At 39.9% G+C, this 22,095-nt stretch overlaps 1 protein-coding gene across 1 annotated transcript in view; it reads right to left on the reverse strand.

Moving 5' to 3' along the window:
• Positions 1-909: 909 nt before the first annotated feature.
• LOC138307147 (calpain-5-like) overlaps positions 910-22,095 on the reverse strand; it is a 39,500-nt gene continuing 18,314 nt past the window's right edge. The window contains exons 7-12 of the mRNA XM_069247777.1: positions 20,374-20,451; positions 17,298-17,478; positions 12,886-12,999; positions 10,900-11,102; positions 9,225-9,343; positions 910-938 (exon numbers count right to left, since the gene is read on the reverse strand). Of these exons, the coding sequence (XP_069103878.1) occupies positions 910-938; positions 9,225-9,343; positions 10,900-11,102; positions 12,886-12,999; positions 17,298-17,478; positions 20,374-20,451 (724 nt within the window). The remainder of the gene's footprint in view (positions 939-9,224; positions 9,344-10,899; positions 11,103-12,885; positions 13,000-17,297; positions 17,479-20,373; positions 20,452-22,095) is intronic.

The following is a 22,095-nucleotide window of genomic DNA, read 5'->3' on the forward strand; positions in this document are numbered from 1 at the left end:
CTAACCAACAAATTAAAGGCACCATTCTATTCTAATAATAGATTTTCTATATTGATAAAAAAAACTATTCTAATAATTGATTTTCTATATTAATAATAATATATTTTCTATAATCAATTTTCTAATATTAACTATAATTCTTCTTAATATTTACAGGTAGTGGTAGATTTCAATCAAAGTTTTATAACATTATTATTCAGTAGTTTTATTTTCAGTATGTTACATCAGGAGGACGATTTATGCTGGTCGGCATGCTTTGGTGGTAAAACTGTAACAAAATACATTTGAACATTGGCACACAGTGAACATGTGTAAAGCAGTAGAACTGTTAAAGGTTTTTTTTATCTATACATTCCCATCATTTGTGACTATTCAGAAGCAACCAACATTAGTCATTTCATCCTTTAATAGCAACTTTAAAGAAGCAAACCAATTATGGCTCGGAATAAGAAATTTGTACGCTGGTTACCTCCCCTTTACAATGACGGCACATTCTTGGTTTGTGTATCATAACTTTGTACCCTGGTTACCTCCCCTTTACAATGACAGCACATTCTTGGTTTGTGTTATCATCACATACAGCTGACCACTGGCCACCTTGTCACCCTGTTTTCCTCGCTGAACAAGCCCCACAGCTGAAATCTTGTCACGGCATTCGTCAACACTGGTAAACACATGCTTCCCCATGTAGGTGTCTCGCAGAACATTGCTGTTCCAGATCTAAAGTTAGAAGTATATATAAGATTTATATATTAAGTGACAAGTTGGGTTACTCTCCGTTGGTATAAGAGGGGTCAACCTGTCACCAAACATAAGACAGACATAACTATACAGTAGGGGGTCAGCTCCTGTCACCAAACAAACATAACTAAACAGACCAAACACAACATAACTAGGGGTCAGCTCCTGTCACCAAACAACACAGTAGGGGTCAGCTCCTGTCACCAAACAAACAGACAGTAACTATACAGTAGGGGTCAGCTCCTGTCACCAAACATACAGACATAACTATACAGTAGGGGTCAGCTCCTGTCACCAAACAGACAGACATAACTATACAGTAGGGGTCAGCTCCTGTCACCAAACAGACAGACATAACTATACAGTAGGGGTCAGCTCCTGTCACCAAACAAACAGACATAACTATACAGTAGGGGTCAGCTCCTGTCACCAAACAGACAGACATAACTATACAGTAGGGGTCAGCTCCTGTCACCAAACAGACAGACATAACTATACAGTAGGGGTCAGCTCCTGTCACCAAACATACAGACATAACTATACAGTAGGGGTCAGCTCCTGTCACCAAACAGACAGACATAACTATACAGTAGGGGTCAGCTCCTGTCACCAAACAGACAGACATAACTATACAGTAGGGGTCAGCTCCTGTCACCATACAAACAGACATAACTATACAGTAGGGGTCAGCTCCTGTCACCAAACATACAGACATAACTATACAGTAGGGGTCAGCTCCTGTCACCAAACAAACAGACATAACTATACAGTAGGGGTCAGCTCCTGTCACCAAACAAACAGACATAACTATACAGTAGGGGTCAGCTCCTGTCACCAAACATACAGACATAACTATACAGTAGGGGTCAGCTCCTGTCACCAAACATACAGACATAACTATACAGTAGGGGTCAGCTCCTGTCACCAAACAAACAGACATAACTATACAGTAGGGGTCAGCTCCTGTCACCAAACAAACAGACATAACTATACAGTAGGGGTCAGCTCCTGTCACCAAACAACAGACATAACTATACAGTAGGGGTCAGCTCCTGTCACCAAACAACAGACATAACTATACAGTAGGGGTCAGCTCCTGTCACCAAACAACAGACATAACTATACAGTAGGGGTCAGCTCCTGTCACCAAACAACAGACATAACTATACAGTAGGGGTCAGCTCCTGTCACCAAACAGACAGACATAACTATACAGTAGGGGTCAGCTCCTGTCACCAAACAGACAGACATAACTATACAGTAGGGGTCAGCTCCTGTCACCAAACAGACAGACATAACTATACAGTAGGGGTCAGCTCCTGTCACCAAACAACACACATAACTATACAGTAGGGGTCAGCTCCTGTCACAAAACAACACACATAACTATACAGTAGGGGTCAGCTCCTGTCACCAAACAATAGACATAACTATACAGTAGGGGTCAGCTCCTGTCACCAAACAAACAGACATAACTATACAGTAGGGGTCAGCTCCTGTCACCAAACATACAGACATAACTATACAGTAGGGGTCAGCTCCTGTCACCAAACAAACAGACATAACTATACAGTAGGGGTCAGCTCCTGTCACCAAACAGACAGACATAACTATACAGTAGGGGTCAGCTCCTGTCACCAAACAGACAGACATAACTATACAGTAGGGGTCAGCTCCTGTCACCAAACATACAGACATAACTATACAGTAGGGGTCAGCTCCTGTCACCAAACAGACAGACATAACTATACAGTAGGGGTCAGCTCCTGTCACCAAACAAACAGACATAACTATACAGTAGGGGTCAGCTCCTGTCACCAAACAGACAGACATAACTATACAGTAGGGGTCAGCTCCTGTCACCAAACAAACAGACATAACTATACAGTAGGGGTCAGCTCCTGTCACCAAACAGACAGACATAACTATACAGTAGGGGTCAGCTCCTGTCACCAAACAAACAGACATAACTATACAGTAGGGGTCAGCTCCTGTCACCAAACAGACAGACATAACTATACAGTAGGGGTCAGCTCCTGTCACCAAACAAACAGACATAACTATACAGTAGGGGTCAGCTCCTGTCACCAAACAAACAGACATAACTATACAGTAGGGGTCAGCTCCTGTCACCAAACAGACAGACATAACTATACAGTAGGGGTCAGCTCCTGTCACCAAACAATAGACATAACTATACAGTAGGGGTCAGCTCCTGTCACCAAACAGACAGACATAACTATACAGTAGGGGTCAGCTCCTGTCACCAAACAAACAGACATAACTATACAGTAGGGGTGGTCAGCTCCTGTCACCAAACAAACAGACATAACTATACAGTAGGGGTCAGCTCCTGTCACCAAACAAACAGACATAACTATACAGTAGGGGTCAGCTCCTGTCACCAAACAAACAGACATAACTATACAGTAGGGGTCAGCTCCTGTCACCAAACAAACAGACATAACTATACAGTAGGGGGTCAGCTCCTGTCACCATTAACAGACAGACATAACTATACAGAAAACAAAACTAGTAGGGGTCAGCTCCTGTCACCAAACAAACAGACATAACTATACAGTAGGGGTCAGCTCCTGTCACCAAACAGACAGACATAACTATACAGTAGGGGTCAGCTCCTGTCACCAAACAAACAGACATAACTATACAGTAGGGGTCAGCTCCTGTCACCAAACAGACAGACATAACTATACAGTAGGGGTCAGCTCCTGTCACCAAACAATAGACATAACTATACAGTAGGGGTCAGCTCCTGTCACCAAACATACAGACATAACTATACAGTAGGGGTCAGCTCCTGTCACCAAACAAACAGACATAACTATACAGTAGGGGTCAGCTCCTGTCACCAAACAGACAGACATAACTATACAGTAGGGGTCAGCTCCTGTCACCAAACATATAGACATAACTATACAGTAGGGGTCAGCTCCTGTCACCAAACAAACAGACATAACTATACAGTAGGGGTCAGCTCCTGTCACCAAACAGACAGACATAACTATACAGTAGGGGTCAGCTCCTGTCACCAAACAAACAGACATAACTATACAGTAGGGGTCAGCTCCTGTCACCAAACAAACAGACATAACTATACAGTAGGGGTCAGCTCCTGTCACCAAACATACAGACATAACTATACAGTAGGGGTCAGCTCCTGTCACCAAACAAACAGACATAACTATACAGTAGGGGTCAGCTCCTGTCACCAAACAACAGACATAACTATACAGTAGGGGTCAGCTCCTGTCACCAAACAAACAGACATAACTATACAGTAGGGGTCAGCTCCTGTCACCAAACAAACAGACATAACTATACAGTAGGGGTCAGCTCCTGTCACCAAACAAACAGACATAACTATACAGTAGGGGTCAGCTCCTGTCACCAAACAATAGACATAACTATACAGTAGGGGTCAGCTCCTGTCACCAAACAAACAGACATAACTATACAGTAGGGGTCAGCTCCTGTCACCAACAAAGACAACTATACAGTAGGGTCAGCTCCTGTACCAACAAACAGACATAACTATACAGTAGGGGTCAGCTCCTGTCACCAAACAAACAGACATAACTATACAGTAGGGGTCAGCTCCTGTCACCAAACATACAGACATAACTATACAGTAGGGGTCAGCTCCTGTTACCAAACAGACAGACATAACTATACAGTAGGGGTCAGCTCCTGTCACCAAACAGACAGACATAACTATACAGTAGGGGTCAGCTCCTGTCACCAAACAAACAGACATAACTATACAGTAGGGGTCAGCTCCTGTCACCAAACAGACAGACATAACTATACAGTAGGGGTCAGCTCCTGTCACCAAACATACAGACATAACTATACAGTAGGGGTCAGCTCCTGTCACCAAACAGACAGACATAACTATACAGTAGGGGTCAGCTCCTGTCACCAAACAAACAGACATAACTATACAGTAGGGGTCAGCTCCTGTCACCAAACAAACAGACATAACTATACAGTAGGGGTCAGCTCCTGTAACCAAACATACAGACATAACTATACAGTAGGGGTCAGCTCCTGTCACCATACAAACAGACATAACTATACAGTAGGGGTCAGCTCCTGTCACCAAACAAACAGACATAACTATACAGTAGGGGTCAGCTCCTGTCACCAAACAACAGACATAACTATACAGTAGGGGTCAGCTCCTGTCACCAAACAGACAGACATAACTATACAGTAGGGGTCAGCTCCTGTCACCAAACAACAGACATAACTATACAGTAGGGGTCAGCTCCTGTCACCAAACAGACAGACATAACTATACAGTAGGGGTCAGCTCCTGTCACCAAACAGACAGACATAACTATACAGTAGGGGTCAGCTCCTGTCACCAAACAGACAGACATAACTATACAGTAGGGGTCAGCTCCTGTCACCAAACAGACAGACATAACTATACAGTAGGGGTCAGCTCCTGTCACCAAACAAACAGACATAACTATACAGTAGGGGTCAGCTCCTGTCACCAAACAGACAGACATAACTATACAGTAGGGGTCAGCTCCTGTCACCAAACAAACAGACATAACTATACAGTAGGGGTCAGCTCCTGTCACCAAACAAACAGACATAACTATACAGTAGGGGTCAGCTCCTGTCACCAAACAAACAGACATAACTATACAGTAGGGGTCAGCTCCTGTCACCAAACAAACAGACATAACTATACAGTAGGGGTCAGCTCCTGTCACCAAACAAACAGACATAACTATACAGTAGGGGTCAGCTCCTGTCACCAAACATACAGACATAACTATACAGTAGGGGTCAGCTCCTGTCACCAAACAAACAGACATAACTATACAGTAGGGGTCAGCTCCTGTCACCAAACTGTCACCATACAAACAGACATAACTATACAGTAGGGGTCAGCTCCTGTCACCAAACAAACAGACATAACTATACAGTAGGGGTCAGCTCCTGTCACCAAACATACAGACATAACTATACAGTAGGGGTCAGCTCCTGTCACCAAACAAACAGACATAACTATACAATAGACATAACTATACAGTAGGGGTCAGCTCCTGTCACCAAACAAACAGACATAACTATACAGTAGGGGTCAGCTCCTGTCACCAAACAAACAGACATAACTATACAGTAGGGGTCAGCTCCTGTCACCAAACAGACAGACATAACTATACAGTAGGGGTCAGCTCCTGTCACCAAACAAACAGACATAACTATACAGTAGGGGTCAGCTCCTGTCACCAAACATACAGACATAACTATACAGTAGGGGTCAGCTCCTGTCACCAAACATACAGACATAACTATACAGTAGGGGTCAGCTCCTGTCACCAAACAACAGACATAACTATACAGTAGGGGTCAGCTCCTGTCACCAAACATACAGACATAACTATACAGTAGGGGTCAGCTCCTGTCACCAAACATACAGACATAACTATACAGTAGGGGTCAGCTCCTGTCAAACCAAACATACAGTAGGGGTCAGCTCCTGTCACCAAACATCACAGACATAACTATACAGTAGGGGTCAGCTCCTGTCACCAAACATACAGACATAACTATACAGTAGGGGTCAGCTCCTGTCACCAAACAGACAGACATAACTATACAGTAGGGGTCAGCTCCTGTCACCAAACAACAGACATAACTATACAGTAGGGGTCAGCTCCTGTCACCAAACAAACAGACATAACTATACAGTAGGGGTCAGCTCCTGTCACCAAACATACAGACATAACTATACAGTAGGGGTCAGCTCCTGTCACCAAACAGACAGACATAACTATACAGTAGGGGTCAGCTCCTGTCACCAAACAATAGACATAACTATACAGTAGGGGTCAGCTCCTGTCACCAAACAATAGACATAACTATACAGTAGGGGTCAGCTCCTGTCACCAAACAAACAGACATAACTATACAGTAGGGGTCAGCTCCTGTCACCAAACATACAGACATAACTATACAGTAGGGGTCAGCTCCTGTCACCAAACAGACAGACATAACTATACAGTAGGGGTCAGCTCCTGTCACCAAACAGACAGACATAACTATACAGTAGGGGTCAGCTCCTGTCACCAAACAGACAGACATAACTATACAGTAGGGGTCAGCTCCTGTCACCAAACAAACAGACATAACTATACAGTAGGGGTCAGCTCCTGTCACCAAACAAACAGACATAACTATACAGTAGGGGTCAGCTCCTGTCACCAAACAAACAGACATAACTATACAGTAGGGGTCAGCTCCTGTCACCAAACAAACAGACATAACTATACAGTAGGGGTCAGCTCCTGTCACCAAACAAACAGACATAACTATACAGTAGGGGTCAGCTCCTGTCACCAAACAAACAGACATAACTATACAGTAGGGGTCAGCTCCTGTCACCAAACAAACAGACATAACTATACAGTAGGGGTCAGCTCCTGTCACCAAACAATAGACATAACTATACAGTAGGGGTCAGCTCCTGTCACCAAACAAACAGACATAACTATACAGTAGGGGTCAGCTCCTGTCACCAAACAAACAGACATAACTATACAGTAGGGGTCAGCTCCTGTCACCAAACAGACAGACATAACTATACAGTAGGGGTCAGCTCCTGTCACCAAACAAACAGACATAACTATACAGTAGGGGTCAGCTCCTGTCAACAAACAGACAGACATAACTATACAGTAGGGGTCAGCTCCTGTCACCAAACAAACAGACATAACTATACAGTAGGGGTCAGCTCCTGTCACCAAACAAACAGACATAACTATACAGTAGGGGTCAGCTCCTGTCACCAAACAAACAGACATAACTATACAGTAGGGGTCAGCTCCTGTCACCAAACAATAGACATAACTATACAGTAGGGGTCAGCTCCTGTCACCAAACAAACAGACATAACTATACAGTAGGGGTCAGCTCCTGTCACCAAACAAACAAAAAATAGACATAACTATACAGTAGGGGTCAGCTCCTGTCACCAAACAAACAGACATAACTATACAGTAGGGGTCAGCTCCTGTCACCAAACAAACAGACATAACTATACAGTAGGGGTCAGCTCCTGTCACCAAACAAACAGACATAACTATACAGTAGGGGTCAGCTCCTGTCACCAAACAAACAGACATAACTATACAGTAGGGGTCAGCTCCTGTCACCAAACAACAGACATAACTATACAGTAGGGGTCAGCTCCTGTCACCAAACAAACAGACATAACTATACAGTAGGGGTCAGCTCCTGTCAACAAACAGACAAGACATAACTATACAGTAGGGGTCAGCTCCTGTCACCAAACAAACAGACATAACTATACAGTAGGGGTCAGCTCCTGTCACCAAACAGACAGACATAACTATACAGTAGGGGTCAGCTCCTGTCACCAAACAATAGACATAACTATACAGTAGGGGTCAGCTCCTGTCACCAAACAGACAGACATAACTATACAGTAGGGGTCAGCTCCTGTCACCAAACAAACAGACATAACTATACAGTAGGGGTCAGCTCCTGTCACCAAACAAACAGACATAACTATACAGTAGGGGTCAGCTCCTGTCACCAAACAAACAGACATAACTATACAGTAGGGGTCAGCTCCTGTACCAACAACGACATACACTATACATACATTAAACAACAACATAATATACAGTAGGGGTCAGCTCCTGTCACCAAACAACAGACATAACTATACAGTAGGGGTCAGCTCCTGTCACAAAAACAGACATAACTAACAGTAGGGTCAGCTCCTGTAGACAAACTATACGCATTGACATACAGTGGTCACCCTGTCACCAACACACAGACATAACTATACAGTAGGGTCAGCTCCTTGACATGTTACCTGTAGACCGCATACAAATGACTTTTGAGATGTTACCTGTAGACCACAGACAAATTACTGTTGACATGTTACCTGTAGACCAGACAAATGACTTTTGACATGTTACCTGTAGACCCATACAAATGACCTTTGACATGTTACCTGTAGACCACAGACAAATGACCTGTGACATGTTACCTGTAGACCACAGACAAATGGCCTTTGATATGTTAGCTGTAGACCACAGACAAATGACCTTTGACATGTTACCTGTAGACCACAGACAAATGACCTTTGACATGTTACCTGTAGACCACAGACAAATTACTGTTGACATGTTACCTGTAGACCAGACAAATGACTGTTGACATGTTACCTGTAGACCACAAATGATCTTTGATATGTTACCTGTAGACCAGACAAATGACTGTTGACATGTTACCTGTAGACCGCATAAAAATGACTTTTGAGATGTTACCTGTAGACCACAGACAAATGACCTTTGACATGTTACCTGTATACCAGACAATTACCTTTGACATGTTACTTGTAGACCACATACAAATGACCTTTGACCTGTTACCTTTACACCACAGACAAATGACCTTTGACATATTACCTGTCCTTTCCTGACGCTCCAGCCCCTCTGCCCTCATGACCTTGACCCTGGTCACCAACTGGACATTTCCACCACAACACTGCCACCAGCTTTTCTGTGGTTTTTCATGAATCAGCGCCCTTAAACAAATAGAAATAAATACGTAGATTTGCAGGAATATGCTCCCTCAAACAAATAAACATATGATCATTCTTTTTTATTTTTTTTTATTTTATTGCATAAAAACATTTTACATATAAACAACTTGTACATATTCATCATTCACTAACTTTCTCATCTCTCATTTTTTTTAAGCATTTTGTTATATGATCATCTTAACTTCAGCATATTATCGCACTATTATTTCCTTTCGTTGTACAAATATATCTCATTCTCTCTCATTTTTATTACAATTACACTAATACTATCGATCTCTTACTTACTCCTATTTCATTCAATATAATGTCTAATATTTCCTTAATGCTTGTTAGGTTGTATATTTTTTTACATCCCTCTCATTGACTCATTCTACATTCTCTCATTCTATTACAATCACACTTCATTTTCTAGTATCGTAGTCAATTTTTCCAATGTCCCATCCAATCCAAAAATGTTTGCTGTTCTGATTAAATTATTTTTAGTGTGTCTGAATATAAAATTTTCGTCATGATCAGTGTTTTGATATTTAATAATATTTTTTGTTTTCCAAATCCACCATTTTGTTGTCATTATGATAAAACTGGTAATGATTTGCTGTTCCTTGTTGAAATAAGTATTCAGTCCTAACATAATGTGTTTTTCTTCCATAATATAATTTGGGGGTAAGTTAAATAGCCTTATAATGACATTTTTAATTTTTTGCCATAGTAATTCAATTTTTGGGCACGAATAAAATAAATGAGTTAAGGTTTCTTCATTAATTTTACAGAATGTACATAGGCCGTTTGATTTCTTCATTAGTTTAAGTTTGTGTTCTGTGCTTACTATTCTTTGTATAAGTTTCCATTGAAAATCCTTACATTTTTTATCTGCTATTGAATATTTGATTGTTTGCCAAATTAGTTCCCAATTCATATCCTCGTTATTAAAGTAGTGTTCCTATTTGTTCATTTGTTTAGTTTTTGAGCTATTGCTATACAGAATGTGTTTAAAAACTTTTGAGGTCCTAAGTGTATTTATAATTTTCTCATTGTATATTAGACATAGATCGTCCGTGATCTTAGTAATTTCTTGGGCATTTTCTTGTTGGTTTTCTAAGATTTGTAACCAGTTTCTAGCTATTGCATTCTTTATTTTAGCAAATTCTGATATCCAGTTATGTCTGTTGATTAATTTATTCTGTAGTGCTTCGGAAGTTATAAATCTGCTTTCTGTATTATTCCATACATGTTTCATTTTAGATATTCCGCTCTTACACCATTGTTTATGATCATATGATCATTCTTCATGAGTGAACCATTCACAAAGTAGCAACTCTGCCTCATTATAGCAATATTTTTTTTGCATATCAAAAAGCTGCCGAGATGCGTCCATGCTTTACCCCATACCTCGCTATATGTACACACAATTCCGGGAGTGTAATAGATTTTCGGTCAGGATTTCAGAAAACCAAACTATAGACAAAAACATGTAATCACTTTTTGTGTCGCAAACCCTTTAATGATGATGATGCATTAAATTTGTAAAGAGAGCTTACTTGAAATTATTTCCTGAACTTGTGTACATCCTAAACAGGAAGTCGCACTCATTTCCAGGGTCGAAGGTACAGGCCACAACAGCGTAACGCCCTTTGGTTAATTTATGGCGAAGGAAAATGGCGCGACTATCCCTGAACGAGCTGGACGTGACCATTTCCTGTTGACTCATGTCATGCATACGGTAACGTCGATTTTCCTCAACCTAAACAATTCACAAAGTTCAATTCACAATTATTCACCAGGAACCTAATTATGGTGTTATAGATACAACAATGTCACGGAGGGATGGCAGTCTGTTCTGATATCAAAATCAAATAGAACATCAAAACAACAGGCCTACAGGGTCTGTATTGATCAATTGGTTTATTTAGTAATTATCACAATTGATTTACAATTGGAAATAGCTAAAATTCATGACACATTAATGTGTTGCAACAAAATGCCGTCTTTCCTTTCAGATATCTTATCATGTTAATTAATTTGTTCATAACGTTCAACTGCTATCTCATTTTGATAATTCTAACTAAGTTTGACTCGATCATAATCAATTCCATGAATTGAACAAACAATTCTCAAACACCTTAGTCTCTGTAAATAAAGATACTGTATTTAAAGCTTTAATATGTTCCATTGAGCAAGTTCTTAGTATATCCAAGCATTTATCCCCAAGCCAACCTTGACAATTGAGAAGCCAATGGTGAGAGCCTACCTTGATAATTGAAAAGCCGATGGTGAGAGTCTACCTTGATAATTGAAAAGTCGATGGTGAGAGCCTACCTTATGGTGAGAGCCTACCTTGACAATTGAAAAGCCAATGGTGAGAGCTTACCTTGACAATTGATAAGCCAATGGTGAGAGCCTACCTTGACAATTGAGAAGTCGATGGTGAGAGCCTACCTTGACAATTGAGAAGTCGATGGTGAGAGCCTACCTTGACAATTGAAAAGTCGATGGTGAGAGCCTACCTTGACTATTGAGAAGCCGATGATGAGAGCCTACCTTGACAATTGAGAAGCCAATGGTTAGAGCCTACCTTGACAATTGAGAAGCCAATGGTGAGAGCCTACCTTGACAATTGAGAAGCTGATGGTGAGAGCCTACCTTGACAATTGAGAAGCCAATGATTAGAGCCGAACTTGACAATTGAGAAGCTGATGGTGAGAGCCTACCTTGACAATTGAGAAGCCAATGGTGAGAGCCTACCTTGACAATTGAGAAGCCATTAGTGAGAGCCTACCTTGACAATTGAGAAGCCAATGATTAGAGCCTACCTTGACAATTGAGAAGCCAATGGTTAGAGCCTACCTTGACAATTGAGAAGCCAATGGTGAGAGCCTACCTTGACAATTGAGAAGCTGATGGTGAGAGCCTACCTTGACAATTGAGAAGCCAATGATTAGAGCCTAACTTGACAATTGAGAAGCCGATGGTGAGAGCCTACCTTGACAATTGAGAAGCCAATGGTGAGAGCCTACCTTGACAATTGAGAAGCCATTAGTGAGAGCCTACCTTGACAATTGAGAAGCCAATGATTAGAGCCTACCTTGACAATTGAGAAGCCAATGGTGAGAGCCTACCTTGACAATCAAAAAGCCAATGGTGAGAGCCTACCTTGACAATTGAGAAGCTGATGGTGAGAGCCTACCTTGACAATTGAGAAGCCAATGATTAGAGCCTAACTTGACAATTGAGAAGCCGATGGTGAGAGCCTACCTTGACAATTGAGAAGCCATTAGTGAGAGCCTACCTTGACAATTGAGAAGCCAATGGTTAGAGCCTACCTTGACAATTGAGAAGCCAATGGTGAGAGCCTACCTTGACAATTGAGAAGCCAATGGTGAGAGCCTACCTTGACAATTGAGAAGCCAATGGTGAGAGCCTACCTTTACAATTGAGAAGCCATTGGTGAGAGCCTACCTTGACAATTGAGAACCCAATGGTGAAAGCCTACCTTGATAATTGAGAAGCTGATAGTGAGAGCTTACCTTGACAATTGAGAAGCCAATGGTGATGTTTCGACTTCCTCCAGCTCCACGTGTACTTTTCTGAATTAGTTGGAACATTGGCTCGTCTTCTTTATCTGTGATGTCAAATGTAAACTGTAACAACAAAAGATGGCCACAGTTTAGACTACCCCGTACAACACACTTATACATACATATCAAGTTATAAACTTTAGCATTAAAATGCCACATCTAAAGACTTCACGGAGCCACACAGCATGGCATTATCACCCACACCCCACATTTGGTATGAAAACCCAAAAACATGTATATAAAAGAAATGCCAAATATTTGAAATTTGCAATAGCAAAAGGCACAATAAGGGCACTTGCCTGATATATACAAAAAGTTTAAAGGAGCTGTGTTGAACGGTTTTGGAGTTATAACGCAGAAACGAAAGGAAACAGTAATTTGGTATTTTTGACCAAGTTTCCATGGTGACAGTAAAAAATACCAAAAATGGAAGGTCTGCAATAACAAAAGGCACAACTAGGGCACTTGTCTGATATATACATAAAGTTTGAAAGAGCTGCTTTAAATGTTTTTCTAAGTTTTAGCCTGGAAAAGAATCTCGTATTGAAAGACAGACAAGCAGACAACCCAGTATACCAACACCCCCTCCCTTAACTTCATTGTAAGGGGTGTCTGAATATCCAATTTATTTCTTAGATATCTTATTCCAATAAGCGGAGGTCTTGTAAAAAGTTGATGCAAACACAGAGTTGAAAAACAAAGATAAAGATACTTCCTAAAACCTTAATTTCAAGAACTATATGAATCTACATGTACAAGGCTCCTGCGGTGAGATATTTTGCACGTACAAAACTGTAACACCTAATTATACTCACAAGCCTATATGAAATCATCCTCGGCAAAAGGTATACGTAGCACTATCGCTCATTATCCTTGGGAGATGGTTTAAGTCCTTGATGTATTGTAATAAATAATTTCCTTTAAATTACTTCATCAGAACTATAAATGTGAAATTACTTTAAACTTTGTTAATTGTGTTCTTTGTTACTTACAAGTTTATTTGTTATCTTATTGATATTGTTACGATAGACTTGTTTCGCTGTTCAAAATAGACGTCCGCTACAGCACTGTTTAGTCTCTGTGCATGTGGCGACTTACCTGTGTCATGCTTGAATGCCTTTCTGGGTACGACAGATCTAGAGCTCAGGCACCCGGACAGATATTGTATAATGTTGTGTTTTTTTTCATTCTGTTTCTCTAACATAAGGCGAGTGATTTTATAAATATTTATTAGAACCGTAGCAAATGTGGTCTATGGTCACTGGGGTTAGTAAGCCATAGGTAGTACAATGCATATGTATACCTAGGACCTAGGATGATGTGATAAATTAAATATAATCTGCTGAGTAACACTACCCCTGCTCGATTCGTCAAGAGCGGGCGCCCGCCGGCGACCCGGCGAGGCGGCTAAGTCGCTCGATTCAAAGAAAAAGTGCGCCGGTTGCGCGATCGGCGTACGCCGGATCAGCCGGTTTTGATTCACCGGCTAATACCGGCGCAAGATGGCGGAATAAAGGTTAGATATTTGTTGACGAAACTCTCTTTGAACAAAACTCATTCCGTTCAGACATAAATTCTCCAAACATTATGATTTTCTTGTTGTATTCATTAACGGACAGGAATTGAAACATCTTTTGATATGCACAGGTATGTAGATATTCATTTATGAAGCGAATACATCGAAAAAGATGTGATGTATAGACTAAGATATATGTACCCCAGGCATTTGGCTCTATAGATATTTTTTTCTCTCTATAATGTAATATGTAAGGTGTCACATCATTTTATAGAACCGAATGCCTGCATGCGCATGTACATTCTGATAGTCTGATTACAATAAAATTTGTTTAAGTCATGTATATAAAAATTGAATGTTTTATTCCAAGTATATGAAATTTTATTGACTTCTTTAGGACTGTTTATCAATAACAATAAAAATATATTTTAAGGTTTATTTTAAGATTTTACACTTTCGAAAGCAACACATTTAAAGTTTTAATGAATTGTTTTCGTCAAGCACAATGACATGTAATTCAGAGTGAAACATAAGAAAATAGATTTATTTGTACAGTATCATACCTACATGTACATCGTAAATACATAATTCAGAAATAATGCTAAAAAGTGAATATGATTGTCAGGGCATTCTGTTAATTCCTACATTTGTAGGTCAAGACATGAGAAGAAGAATTCTACTGGTGGCATGTAGTAAGATATAAATTAATATAATAGTTTACATAAACTTACAACATTACCATACCAGGGTATCAATTCAAGGTATATATTTATTAATATAACTCATGTTTTACTAATCAGTGCTTCAGCGATCTCTTTAATTTTAGTTTGAACAAATAATAATTGGCGTGTGGCCCATTGCAACAATGCATGGAGCGACATAGCTACTGTTGTAGCGGAAAAGATATCACCTTCTGACTGACTTTTAAAAAAAAAGTCAGTCAGAAGGTGATATCTTTTCCGCTACAACAGTAGGTAGGAGCGACAGTGCTTGGAGCACAAAAATACCCTGCCGATCTCACGTGACTGTGCGATAAAACAAACATATCGCTCTGTCGCATAAGCGAGAAAATAAAATTTGTCGCACCGACAGTATATTTTTGTTGCAGTGTCAATCCGCGCATTATCTCAATTTTACTTCGCGTATTGTCTTGTGATGTGTAATTAAATTCCAAGCTATAATGCTAGAAAATTCTCTCATATTATATTATATAATCCTACAATACAAATTGCAATGCACCATGCATTACATCAAATGTGCATTACAACTGGAACGTGCGGAGCGATTTTGTGAGGAGCGATAATTCGCCATGGCCGAAATAGGCCACCATATATGTTTTCTATTTCATAAGAAACTTCAACACAATAGATTTTCAAAAATCAAAACGTTACTAAAGCTCTGAAGAAATGTCCGCAATAATGGAATAGGCCGGTTATGCTTGTTTTGCCAGATCTCCCGGTCACGTGACCGGCTTACACCGGTAGCCGTTTTTCAGAACGAATCGAGCAGGGGGACTGTAGATGTCTTTGGTCGGTTGCAAAAATTATCTGTTTCGTCACTTTCTTTCATTGACTACATAAACCTGATTCGCATTATATTGTTCCGGAGGTTTCCAAAGTTGATCAGATGCTTAGAATATCATGACCTATGCAAGAGTTTGTATGATACGCCGCTTAAAGTTTACACAAAATACACATGTTTAACACTGTTTAATGTCACTGAAATTGTTAATTTACAGAATAACATTGCTGAATGGTATCTCTTATTTTTGAAAGGTTGGTGTTACTAAATCACGGCGAAATCTATTAAACGGTATAAGACAGTGACTTCCGGTATCACGTGCGCAGTTGGTACCTGCATATAGCGCCTATACAGACTCCACACACGACAAGGAAAACAATAGTGCTCGCACTAAAAATTGGGATCATAGTCATAGAATATTTTAAGTATTAAACTATCATACAATGGAATCAATGGTCTATATAGAGAGAAATCTGCAAAGCTCTGGCATCTATGTAGACCATAGATTCTGCAGGAAGATAGTTTAATATTTGTATTTACTTTTTTTTTTCTCATGATGTTGGGTTCTTTGCATTAACATGGTTTAAGTAATGTTAGACAAGAAAATCGTTATTCAACAACGTTTTAATCCATTTTTACTGTGTACCAGTTGACGTTACCATGTCAACATTAGTGATGCCATAATGGTCATGTTTTGAGTGTCAGTTATATACTCTCATAAACTTCACTTTGCCCTGGTTAGTTTGTATAGTAGAAGTGGCAAGTGAATGTAAATATATGTAAATAACTTGAAATATTCCAATAACTGTTATGTGATTAGGTAGAGTCCACTATATAACCTATATTACCTGTGACGTATGTGAATGGGTGTCGTTCGGGTAACCTGTTAATGATAATGAAATTACCTGTGTGTCGTTTAAGTAACCTGTAAATGATAATGTAATTACCTGTGTGTTGTTAAAGTAACCTGTAAATGATAATGTAATTACCTGTGTGTCGTTGAAGTAACCTGTAAATGATAATGGAATTACCTGTGTGTCGTTCGGGTAACCTGTTAATGATAATGGAATTACCTGTGTGTCGTTAAAGTAACCTGTAAATGATAATGTAATTACCTGTGTGTTGTTCAGATAACCTGTAAATGATAATGTAATTACCTGTGTGTTGTTCAGATAACCTGTAAAGATAATGTAATTACATGTGTGTTGTTCAGGTAACCTGTAAATGATAATGTAATTACCTGTGTGTTGTTCAAGTAACCTGTAAATGATAATGTAATTACCTGTGTGTCGTTGAAGTAACCTGTCAATGATAATGTAATTACCTGAGGGTTGTTAAGGAAAGTCTCCTTGTGGTTAAGACAGCCTCCAGCTCGGTTTGGCTTCACCCATTTACTGTGAGCTAGACCTTCATGCCAAGTCTTACTAAAGGCAAAAATGGAGGTGTTGACAACGCAGCAAATCGCAGCTCGCACAAAATATCGACAGAAATCCTCCATAGTCATCCTGGATAAAAATAAATCAAAGTGCCAAGGCCATTCATAGATGCTGTGAATGAAGGACTCAAACAAAGGAATAAAAGAATTGGTTTTTTCATTTAAATTAAATTTAGTTAACATGTTGTTGCCCATCAGAAGTTTCTCAATATCAAGATCTAATATCATTGGATTAGATGGAAGAGAGCGTAGTAATTTCATCAGATATACTTCAGTTTGCTGCAGTATGTTTTCAGAAAAAAAGAAACATGGAATTAATATTAATGTTGACTAGAGATTGACACCACATGTACAATTTCTATATGTATTTGTTTGAATTGATCAAAGTTAAATAATTAAAAGGTAGCTATAAATGCAATGAAAGGCCTAATAGCAATGACGTTTAAAGTGAGGCAACTCGAGATTTCACATGTCTAGATGCAAGAGAGCATGGTAATTTAAACAGATATAGTTCGCAAGGTCAACCAAATAAAAGACTTTTGCAAACACATTTTAATCTTATTTTTTATATAAATCATTAAAACAAACATGATTAATCCTCATTTATAGCATCAATTTTTACCATTCAACTAGATAGATAAACTAAGAAAATCTACTGCGGAGGAATAAATTAAGAAGGCGTTGTGTGTGATTTTCGGGAATACACAAGATCTGAACCAAGATCAAAACGAATAGCTCTAAGCAAACATTGGAAAACATCACTGATTGCATAACTGTACACATCGATTATTGTTGTGACAATTATTATACATGTGTGTTTTATTATTTTATACCTTCAATCAGGGTGTGAAAGTAACAAAACAGCATTTAATTTTCACCGCTGATTCTTATTGTTGTCTTGATGTGCTCAGGCTTGCTTAGCGTACCTATGATTGCTGTTTCACAGAATCAAAAAGATCAATACAATTCTCAGAATGTATAGGTCTGTTTTGGATGGATGGGTATATTATTCTGTCAATATTTGGAAATGTAATGATAGCATCAACAATAATCTGGGAAATCATTTAGGGAATTATTTTTACATGTCTAGACACTGAATTTATTGTAAATTATTAGTAAAATATATATAGGAAACCTTGTAAAGCAATCATAGGATATATATTATGAGAGTCTGTTGAGAAAGGAACAGACTCTCAGGATTACTTTATCAATGTGTAATGTAATATATTTTAATCATAATTAAAATTATCTAACTTTTTTTTAACTCTTGGTTGTATTTGATTAGGAATCATAGGCTCAGTGACATAGACTGTTTATTAATATCAAGATCATCTTGAAACCTCATACCTATGTAAATAAAGTTTGTTGCATCAATACAATACAATGGTCTAAGGGCAGACAACTCCAAGAAAACTAGACATATATTTGAAAACTGAAATGACTCAAGAATTCTTTGTGGGTGCTGCAGCTGCTGTGAAGAAGAAGATCCCTGTGGAAGAAGATGCCTTACAAGAGACCTTTATAACAAATAATAGATTTTAATGAGATAGTCCTTGACCATTAGTCAAGTCCTTTATGGACATGGTATCAATCAGATTCATACCCAGCCTGTGTAAGGGTCAGACACGCTACCTGGATTACAGTGGTTTATGTCATACCACTTGGCCGTTACACACACATTCATTATACATTTTTATTCATGCCTTAAAAAGGAAAATGGAATAATTCTTAAAACAAAAAGTAATTTTTAACAAGAGATCCCAGAGGGATCTTGGCGCCCACCAAAGAATGATCTATGTCTGACAATGGAAAGAGGGATCTTTTCCCTGCTTTTCAAACTTTTTCAAACACACTACATATAAAATTTGAGACAGATCGCTATAGTACTTTCTAAGAAATAGTGGTAACAAACTTTAACAATGAGATCTAAGATGGCGGCCGGTTTGCCATCTTGTTTACCGATCAGTCCCGAAAGGCATTATGGATCAGTCCTTAAATGTACTATGCACAACTAGGGTACAAGGGAAAACTATGCATGGAATTTGAGAAAGATCCCTTCAGTACTTTCTGAGAAATAGCGATAACAAACTTTAACTATCAAAATCCAAGATGGCCGTCAGTCGGTCATCTTGTTTACCGATCGGTCCCAAAATGCAATATGCACAACCAGGGTCCTAGGGGAACATGTATATGAAATTTGAGAAAGATCCCTTTAGCACTTTTTGAGAAATAGTGGTAACAAACTTCAACCATTAAAATCCAAGATGGCCGCCTTGTTGACCAGTCGGTCCCAAAATGCAATATGCACAACTAGGGCCCTAGGGGAACCGACATATGAAATTTGAGAAAGATCCCTTCAGTACTTTTTGAGAAATAGCGGTAACAAACTTTAACTATCAAAATCCAAGATGGCCGCCTGTCGGCCATCTTGTTCACCGATCGGTCCCAAAATGCAACATGCACAACTAGGGCCCTAGGGAAACCTATATATGAAATTTGAGAAAGATCTCTTCAGCACTTTTTGAGAAATAGCGGTAACAAACTTTAACTATCAAAATCCAAGATGGCCGCATGTCGGTGGAAATAGTGGTAACAAACTTCAACCATTAAAATCCAAGATGGCCGCCTTGTTGACCAGTCGGTCCCAAAATGCAATATGCACAACTAGGGCCCTAGGGGAACCGACATATGAAATTTGAGAAAGATCCCTTCAGTACTTTTTGAGAAATAGCGGTAACAAACTTTAACTATCAAAATCCAAGATGGCCGCCTGTCGGCCATCTTGTTGACCGATCCGTCCCAAAATGCAATATGCACAACTAGGGTCCTAGGGGAACCGACATATGAAATTTGAGATAGATCCCTTCAGAACTTTCTGAGAAATAGTGGTAACAAGAATTGTTAACGGACGACGGACCACGGACGAAAGGCGATTTGAATAGCCCACCATCTGATGAAACTTTACCAGAATTCTCCATCATCTTCAAATGTGAGTCCGATCTTCTCACGGTCATCTTTTGAGATTTTGTTCCATTCTGGAGAACTAAACAAAATTTGTGAAAATCATGACTTAGATATTACGGTAATAGTTGGGTTCTTTATAATTTACCAGTTTTGTAAAATATAGCAATGTCATAATAATCACATAACTTTTCAGCCCATTGTGCCTCTTGAAATTCTCTAAATCCAGTATTTTCCCCTTTTAGTGATTTTTCATCATACCCATCACAACAATTATAATCCAAAATCAATGAGGAGTTCAATGTCATTTGCTAAATACTTCATAACAAGAGGCCCAGAGGGCCTGTATCGCTCACCTGGTTTGTAATGCCTAGGAATGTTCTGAATACAGGTTCATTGTTTTTTTTCTGAAGGAATTTGAATATTTACCTCTAATTCCCCTATTGGGCCCCACTCTTTCTGCTCCAAGGGGTCAAAGCCAAAATTTATACAAATAGGATGTTTCTGGGCCAAATTTGGTTACAATCCATGCAGAACTCTAGGACAAGTAGCGATTAATAGTATTTACCTCTATTTCCCCTATTTGGCCCCGCCCCTCCTGCCCCCAGGCGGTCAGAGCCAAAATTTATACAAGTTCTGTTCCCCTTCCCCCTAGGATGTTTCTGGCCAAATTTGGTTACAATCCATGCAGAACTCTAGGACAAGTAGCGATTTATAGGATTTACCTCTATTTCCCCTATTGGGCCCCGCCCCTCCTGCCCCCGGGGGATCAGAGCCAAAATTTATACAAGTTCTGTTCCCCTTCCCTCAAGGATGTTTGTGGCCAAATTTGGTTACAATCCATGCAGAACTCTAGGACAAGTAGCGTTTTATAGGATTTACCTCTATTTCCCCTATTGGGCCCCGCCCCTCCTGCCCCCTGGGGGTCAGAGCCAAAATTTATACAAGTTCTGTTCCCCTTCCGCCAAGGATGTTTGTGGCCAAATTTGGTTACAATCCATGCAGAACTCTAGGACAAGTAGCGATTTATAGGATTTACCTCTATTTCCCCTATTGGGCCCCGCCCCTCCTGCCCCCAGGAGGTCAGAGCCAAAATTTATACAAGTTCTGTTCCCCTTCCCCCAAGGATGTTTGTGGCCAAATTTGGTTACAATCCATGCAGAACTATAGGACAAGTAGCGATTAATAGGATTTACCTCTATTTCCCCTATTGGGCCCCACCCCTCCTGCCCCCGTGGGGTCAGAGCCAAAATTTATACAAGTTCTGTTCCCCTTCCCCCTAGGATGTTTCTGGCCAAATTTGGTTACAATCCATGCAGAACTCTAGGACAAGTAGCGATTTATAGGATTTACCTCTATTTCCCCTATTGGGCCCCGCCCCTCCTGCCCCCGTAGGGTCAGAGCCAAAATTTATACAAGTTCTGTTCCCTTTCCGCCAAGGATGTTTCTGGCCAAATTTGGTTACAATCCATGCAGAACTCTAGGACAAGTAGCGATTTATAGGATTTACCTCTATTTCCCCTATTGGGCCCCGCCCCTCCTGCCCCCGTGGGGTCAGAGCCAAAATTTATACAAGTTCTGTTCCCCTTCCGCCAAGGATGTTTCTGGCCAAATTTGGTTACAATCCATGCAGAACTCTAGGACAAGTAGCGATTTATAGGATTTACCTCTATTTCCCCTATTGGGCCCTGCCTCTCCTGCCCCCGGGGGGTCAGAGCCAAAATTT

The sequence above is a fragment of the Argopecten irradians genome, chromosome 14 (assembly GCF_041381155.1).
Source record: "Argopecten irradians isolate NY chromosome 14, Ai_NY, whole genome shotgun sequence".
In the NCBI taxonomy this organism is placed as follows: domain Eukaryota; kingdom Metazoa; phylum Mollusca; class Bivalvia; order Pectinida; family Pectinidae; genus Argopecten; species Argopecten irradians.